At 36.9% G+C, this 8,308-nt stretch overlaps 1 protein-coding gene across 9 annotated transcripts in view; it reads right to left on the bottom strand.

The window, feature by feature from the left end:
- Positions 1–3,789: 3,789 nt before the first annotated feature.
- MEGF11 (multiple EGF like domains 11) overlaps positions 3,790–8,308 on the bottom strand; it is a gene marked incomplete at its 5' end in the record, with an annotated part of 349,005 nt that continues 344,486 nt past the window's right edge. For 4 of the 9 annotated variants that reach the window (XM_080664625.1, XM_080664628.1, XM_080664630.1 and 1 more), the window contains 2 exons: positions 3,790–7,081; positions 7,801–8,007. In XM_080664625.1, the coding sequence (XP_080520751.1) occupies positions 6,921–7,081; positions 7,801–8,007 (368 nt within the window). In that variant the 3' untranslated portion in view covers positions 3,790–6,920. Of the gene's footprint in view, positions 7,082–7,603; positions 8,008–8,308 lie in introns of those variants that run through there. The other 5 variants (XM_080664633.1, XM_080664629.1, XM_080664632.1 and 2 more) reach the window with 3 other exon arrangements.

Genomic DNA, 8,308 nt, shown 5'->3' with positions numbered 1-8,308 from the left:
GGACTGAGTAGATAATTAAGAACATATTCCAACCTGTTAGGTTTCAATTTATGGAACTCTTGTAACAAAGGAGAAAATGGAGATTGGTTTGCTGTTTCACAAACACCATAAGCCTGAAAAAAATTTAAAACAAAATATGAATTTTGTATAAGGACTGTGCCTGGTATTCATTCCCTGTGTGAAAAAAAAATGAACAAAGACCATGAAAGGATCCTCTCCCACCACATCATTTATTGCATTAGCTTAGCATAACAGTCAGACTAGAGCTGAAAAGAACAGGGCTGATGTTTTTCTCCTGATTGGGGCTGTGCTGGTGCCATACCCGTTTTCTGCCACCTTTTCTACCACCTATATACTGTGCCAAATAAACTAGAGTTGTCATTGGAAAGTTTTAAAGAATGGTATGTTTCCCCAAACTGTAGGAAGCTGATGGAAACAATAAAGCAATACAAAATGCTATTGTCACTACAACTTAGGTAAGGGAAAACCGTTAGTCTGAGAGATAATTTTAATTGAAGTATCCATTTCCCTGAAAGTTGAATTGGAAGATAAAAAAAGACTATTTGAAAGGAACTTGATACTAGGCAGGTAGGAGAAAATAAGCAAATTCTGTAAGTTAAAAGAAAGTGGCAGGTATAATAGAGCACTGGACTGGGTGACAGGGACATGGATTCTAACCACAGCTCTATAGTCATTTTATTTCTGAGGCTCACCTTCCAGTTATTGAAGGGACTAGACTAAATCATTTCTGGGGTTCACCCCAGCTCCAATTCAGTAATTCTGTGAATGAACTCTCCCTTCATGTACTAGAGCCAAATTATTCATTTTAATTCAAATTTAATAGATAGTAAAAATGAAGTGTATACTTGCTTGATGATTTTGGTTTTATCATCATAACTTGATTAGAATGTTATCTTTATTTTCATCTTAACTCCATTAAATAAGATGAAAGCTTTCAGAACATTTGCAAAATGACTGTCAATTTCACAATATGGTATGCATCAAAGTACCATATGCGCTAAGCGGGGAGGAGCACTTTATGGGCTGCTATGTCAACTGTAAATTGAGAACTGCTTGTTTTTTGGCTTTAACTATTGAAATTGCTGGCTTTTAATATACACTTTAAAATATTCTCACGTCTGGGAGAGAACTTTTAAAAACATACTGTGTTTAATTTTTTTTAAATTTCTAATAGTCTAAAAGAAGATAGGTCAATCCACAGCACTAGCTATCCAGTAGAACCAATTAAGTCCAAGTATATATAGGTTTATGTGTATAAGAACATGATATTAATGGCATTATTGGGCTGTTAGAACGATAATCTAATTAGTAGTAGTCCAAACATTTGAATTCGATTATTTAACATTTTGAAGCATAGAATTGATAGGCCCTGGCACAGATGTCATGTATATTGGTTGTTAACTACTCTGTTACCGGTATCAGTGATGAGAGTGAAAAATAGTAGCCAACAGGATTCCTTCCTATGTTTAAATCAGTGGAACTTAACATTGCCCCGTACACAAAATTTTAGATCTTATTATCTCCATCCCAATGAATAAGTGTACTGCTGCTTTTAGTACCCATTCCCTTACTGAAAACTTTCAGACTCTCAGCATACCATCTTCTCAGATCTCTATAGGGAAGTGGTATGGTTCCTTATCTTATCTGTAAGAGGTTTCTGACTATATTGTACTAGCCTCTCTGCCAAAGCATTTCATCATATAGACCTAAGAATATTATAGAAAGTATTTCAATCTTAATCTTTCTATTAAGATTGAAATGCCTGAAACAGGACAGTCTGGGTAGCCCCAGGAATCAACACTATTTCTGTAGCCTGTCTTTGATATGAAAGCAGTTCTGGAGGAGGATGTTAGGAATCTGTTACTGGCCTAGGTTTACATTTAAGTGGATGCCTAAATAACAGCACTTGATGTAAGATCTTAGGTCCCCATGTTTTCTCTTACACAAGGCTCTGGAGGGTCACCTGCTGGGCCAGACAATGGCTTGGGAGGCAGAATCTGGAATGAGGAGGGATTCTGACAACTCTAGCTACAGACCAGAGCTTCTACCTTCTGTGGATTAAGATTCGACTACTGCTCAGAGTCTTTCTAGCTCTTCAAGCCCACTAACCACCTGGCCCTCATTTACTCCTCCCCTTTTGTAATTGCTACATTGTAAGATCCACAAGGACAGGGAATGAATGTGCTTTGTTCATATTTATATTCCTACTGTTTATCCCCCACCTTGAACCTTGTGTTAGATGGTAAGGAAGAATCCTCTTAAAGAGTGAACGGGCTCACCTTAGGGTTCATTTTAGTTTAGCTTGGGGAGCTATAGTCTGACAGTTACCATTTAGGTTAAAAAATTTTAAATTAGAAATTATATAAAATTATAATTATGTAAATAATATTTAATTATACAAAATTATAAATAGTATAATGAGTCCCTATGTATCCACCCATCCCTTCTAAGAAGGATTTTCCATCTCCTCTTTTGCCATATACTAGATTAGTGGTCGGCAAACTCATTAGTCAACAGAGCCAAATATCAACAGTACAACGATTGAAATTTCTTTTGAGAGCCAAATTTTTTAAACTTCTTCTAACACCACTTCTTCAAAATAGACTCACCCAGGCCGTGGTATTTTGTGGAAGAGCCACACTCAAGGGGCCAATGAGCTGCATGTGGCTCGCGAGCCGCAGTTTGCCGACCACTGTACTAGATGAATGGCAATAGAATGCATCATTGTTGAATCTTCTCTGTTGAGTACAAAACCTGCAGCCTTTGTTTAGTATTGATGGTGTTGGGTGGTATTCTGAGCCTCCTAAGTCATAATCTTAAACTATTGTTCTCACTAAATGCCCTTTTTAGCCTTAAAATTTTTGATTATGTTTTATCTTTCACTAAGATATTAAGGTCCAGCCCTTGAGAGTTGTTCATTGTTAGGAGAGGAGGGTCTTTTCTGAACAACTTTTAATCTCAAACTAGCAAAAATGTATTCTTGGTTAAACATTTTATTAAATGGGAGTACTTTTTGAGTATCACATAAGCCTTGTAAACAGACCATTTGAAATGTTTTAATTTGACTTAAGTATGTACAAACCTTTGAAAGTCTGAAGGAGAAATTTTAAACTTATACCATTAAATACATTCAATAAGCTATTTTTTTAGCATCTGTATTTTATAATAAAATTAATCCTGCTGCTTCTTTACTAGTTAGGTCACAAGGTTATGTTTTAAAAGGTCCTAAAATAGTTGCATCCCAGAGTACAGTACTGGGTGATAACTTCTAATGGAAAGCTATTCATTGCTCTTATGCAAATTAGATGGCCCTTATATTTGCCTTTATTCCCAGTCCATAGAACAGCGGTCACCAACCGGTGGTCCGTGAGGTCCGAAAGGTTAGTGACGGCTGCCATAGAACTACCTTTGAGCCTCTGAAGCTGAGCACAAGATGTAATAGTTGCCTTTGAGTTCAAATCTTTGTGAAAACAGAGAAATTCTCTATTTGAGTATGCTAATGTTTATGAGCTTTTCAGTAATTTTTGGATAGGAATTAAGAATATGTAGCTCCCATTCATTACTTTAAAGGAAGAGACTCTCTTGTTATAAATTTGATAGAACTTTTTCACTTTATGTTCAAGCACCCGTGAGGTAATTTTCACTCTTCTAGCAGTCTAAAGTGACCACACAAAATGTAGGTTAGTTTTACCTTTAAACCTAAGGTGTAGATTTTAGACACATTTTTGGTTTGCAGCACAACAGTAGGCATTCCTATAAATTAGTTTGAGAAATTAATTTTATTTTGTACAAGGTATAATCCCTCTGCACAGTGAACAAATATATTACAAGTCTGGGTTGCTTAAAAAAAAGTATTGCCATTTCAGTCTCACTTATGCTGTTGTACAATGATTGTTTTCTTTATTTATTTGAATTATATGCACATCACTTTATTTGAGTGAAAACTTAGTTTCTGTATAATACTTGAACATATCTTTCCAAGTTGTCAATAAAATGCACAGTGCACATGTTTAGGTTGACCATGAACTTATTTGTGACAGTGCTAGACAGAAGTTCCTAACAGTTGCTCTATTAAGATTGAAATGTCTCTTACCAGTAACTCTTAGATATGTGAAGACAATTGTTGTCACCATCAAGTAATCACACCCTCTGTCTTTCCCTTTTCCTGTATTGCCTGATTTAATTTGTGGTACATTTCCTTAAAACTCAGAATGCTAGAGTTGAAGGGTTTTAGGGTTCCCTTACCCCTATTTGCTTCTTCCTTTTTTTACACACAGGGGAAAAGAGCCCAGAGAAGACAAGTAACACTCAAATCTCTTGATCCAGTGCTTTAGCAATTCCACCATGCCACCTCTTGCTGAAATTTGCCTAGAAGATAGTTGGCATAAAAGAGGTGAAACTTGAAACTTGAGTGATAGTGCTTGTTTGCAGTTTGCCAGGCAGCAGTTACTGTACATGCAGGGTAAGGGAAGAAGATAAAACCTGGGATTGAGATGAAGTTCTCCCTGCTGATCTGACTTCACCATGATTCTTAGTTCTTGCTTCACAAAGGTAATTGAGCACTTGCTGCCCTGAAATACTGAGGTAAGCCTCTTATCTATATTACTTTCTATGTATGTTTGAGAAATATTTACTGGGGTCTACAAAGTAATTTTCTAGTATTTATATTTAATAAGACTTTTTGGAAAGTAAATTTGCTATTGCTGATTGCTTGCTCCCATGCACACATGCAGCATTCATGTTAAGTATTATATTATTTTCCCCTAACATTTGCTTAAGCCTTGAGTGAAGTGGGGGAGGGGGATTACTCATTTTTGTCCTTGCTTTTGCTGATTATTGGCCAAACTAATGGGTTCCATGGCAGACTTCCAATTTGTATCAAGGACTTCAGAACTCCCACACTTCCTGTAGCAGCTATTCCAGCTTTGCAGTCATGTACTTCCTCTTCTGTATACCTTTTGGAAGTATTTTTACAGGCAGAACTATTATCAGAGAATGGAGTGGTATAGGGGTGTCCATTAGTTTTCATGGTTTGCCCTTTCAGTCTTTAATTCTTGTGAGGAGGTCCTCTTTAGGGCTTGGGAGCTGACTCCATTTAGACTCATCTGAGCCCATTTACCTATGTTCATTAGTAATGGAAGGTATAGACATGTCTGAATATTGGGATCTGGAGCATTAGCTCATTGTAATTCAGTTTTGGCCATCTCAGCAGATGGTGGGTTTAAGGTAGAAAGTAGAAGTTCTTCATGTCCTTACGTGCTATTTACTATAAAGTTTTTACATCATGTTACAGCAACTGATTATAGTACATTCTTTGATCATTTCAATTTAGTTCCATCAAAAAGCATAATGTACTTTAAGCAATTTTAACTTGATATATCCTCTTTTGTTTAATTTCCTCTATACCAGGGGTGGGGAACGTCTGACTTGCGGGCCGTATAAGGCCTGAGAAATCATTTGTTCTGGCCCTGCCCAGGCATTAGTGGTGAGTTAATTAAATGTTTGACCAAATATAATAGGCTAATTTTAACTTGATAATTTAGTATGGCCTGCGAATGATGTTATAAATATCCAAATGGCCCTTGGCAGAAAAAGGGTTCCCTACCCCTGCTCTACACTTTTAGTTCCATATTATATCCAGCTCAAGATTTATGAAGAAATGCTTGAAAGTAAGTACTCTTCTGAGTCAAGGAATGCCAACCAAATAAACTTGATGAGAGGCCAAAGAGCCATTTTTAGGGATACTTAATTCTTATCAGCCTGTGACTGCTTGCTTAAAGCATCACAGTTTTATTTCCCATGGAATGACTCAGGTGTTGGGTGACCAAGGAGATATGATAAGGCCAGGGCTGAGTTGGCAATGTTCTGGAACTTGGAATTGGCAAGATTTGGTCAAAACCGGCCAGAAATATTGTTGTAGCCTGAAAGAGGCTATTGAGCTTTGAAAACATTTTTTCTTCTACTACCAACAGGGGCAGAAGAGGGAAAATTAATTTGTATTTATGTATTATTATTATTATTATTTTAGCTTTCAGTTTTATTGGTTGCATATAGCCGAACTCACAAACTGGTTCATTCTTAAAATGTTCTTTAAACTGAAATTGACTCTTAGAGAAAGGCTTCATCTATTACCATGGAAGATAATACTATTTTAGATAGCAAAATGCAGGTTCTTGAGCATCCTGATATACTTGGTGCTAATAAGAGAAGTATGGATTCTAATTTCTCATCTGAGATGTTAAGCTAGGTTCAGTGCTACACATAATTTGTATTTATTTAAATCTTATTTTAAAAAATTGAAGTTGTTAGCATTAGACTACAAAATAATCTGTAATCTTGGCCATTGTAATTTGACCAGACATATATGTGCAGGTACTTCAGGATTGATATTAGCACAGTTTTTGTCTATGTACTGATTATCTTAGGTAATCAAACAGATGTTGATGGTAACAGCAACCAAAAGTACATATACATTTCAAGTATTTTAAATTAATCCTCTCCCCTCCCCAGTCCCCCTTTCCTCCTAGGAAGGTTTATAAAACCTATTCTACATGTTCTTTAAGCATCATGTTTCAGATAATTAAATATATAAATAAATATAGTTAGCTGTATTTAGCTGATGTTGTTGAGTAGCTGTATCCTAAATGTTTTAAAAGATCATGTAATCCAGGTATTTTGGAGTTGGGGGTTGGGTGAGTGATAGGATTTACCTTTGCAAACAGACCTTTTGAGCAATTACCCCAGTCCCACTTGGAAGCTCTTCTTTAGTTGCAGGTGAAAGAAATAACTAACACGCAGCTGAAGTCAGTCTGTACCATTATTTCAAGTCAGGGGATTGTCTTCATTCAGAGTCAGAGAATATTCAGTAGAGCACATTGCAAGAGAGAAGCTTATCCCTTTTAAGACTGCTTGTCCTGGGAGGGCTCATTGGCAGGGCTCTGTCTTTCTGGGAGGAGGTCATAATGACCAGGAATATGGCTGTTCCTAGGTAGGTCGTATGGATTCTGGATATAGCTGGAGTTGGGACCACGGCCTTCTTGGACCACACTGACTGTGGGCTCTAAGGAATATAGTGAAAAATGAGTTCAGAGAACAGATTAGCTTTGGTTGTCATGTTGGGGGGAAGAGAGTTCTATTTAACTGGGTGGTGAGAGAAGCCAGGTATTTATAAACCTGTGATAAATATGAGGATTAGGACTAATGCTAAGAGATGGAAAACATAATTGAGTGTGCTGTCAGAATCCCATCCAAAGCTTGGTCAAAACGGAAGAGATTTAGAATATCTTAAATATTTAGAATATTTAGAATGGGTGGGTCCTTAATTCTGGCATAAGGTTTTCACTGCTATTCTTAGCACTGAGCCCAAGGACATGGGTTAAACTGGGAGAAAATAGAAGGTGGTGATTTAGAAAGTTAATAAATATTCTGTTCTGATTGTTTTCTTTTTTAAACTGGGATTTGTATCAACTATCAGTTGAGGTGTATGTGTGTGTACCCAGTCCCCACCTCCAGTATTTCTGCTTCATACTAGTCCTGGTATTTTTTTGTTTGTTTGTTTTTTGTGTTGTTTTTTTTTTTTTTTAAAGCAGAGTTGGCACAAGAATTTGATTTCCTGCATGAGAGAGGAGGGTAGTCCTGGGGAAGGCAGTTTGCCTTGGATTCCTTAAAAAACAAAAAAAGGTGTGTTTTCAAGACAGGGTGAGTAGAGAGGGATTGTTTTTATTTCAGATGCTGCACTATTGCCCTGATTTCGCTAAGTTACTTATTTGAGACACCTACCAACTTCATATATATTTTTATTAGATGTCGACAAGGATGGCACATCTGTGTACGGAGACCCCCTGTGCACAGGCGACTTCATTTCTACATAGCTGCTTTCTAGAAGCTTGCAGGTGAGGATGGGTGGGTCCTTAATTGTGGCGTAAGGGTTTTCACTGCTGTTCAGGGAACAAGTGCTAGAACTGCACACGGATTCTTTCATGTAATCTGCAAGGCAAGAGAGATTTCTTAGGATAAAGAAGGACATAAGACAGTTTAAATACCAGAAACAGACTGCAGTCAACTTTATGTGCTTTTGGGATCCTGGAGCCGTAAGAGCCTGTGATGGTCCAAGATTTACTTAGGAAAGCACTCAACATACTCAATAAGTAGGCAGAGTTCTTTTCCTAAAAAAACTTACATTTTTGGAGGGATAGGAACATTTTTGTTTTTAGTAGTCAGGTATAGCACCAGAGAGTTTAAGATATTCATAATGTACTTTCACATCTATTTAATTTTTACAAAATCC

The sequence above is a fragment of the Plecotus auritus genome, assembly GCF_963455305.1.
Source record: "Plecotus auritus genome assembly, chromosome: 1".
Lineage (NCBI taxonomy): Eukaryota > Metazoa > Chordata > Mammalia > Chiroptera > Vespertilionidae > Plecotus > Plecotus auritus.
This window is presented reverse-complemented; position numbering and strand designations above follow the sequence as displayed.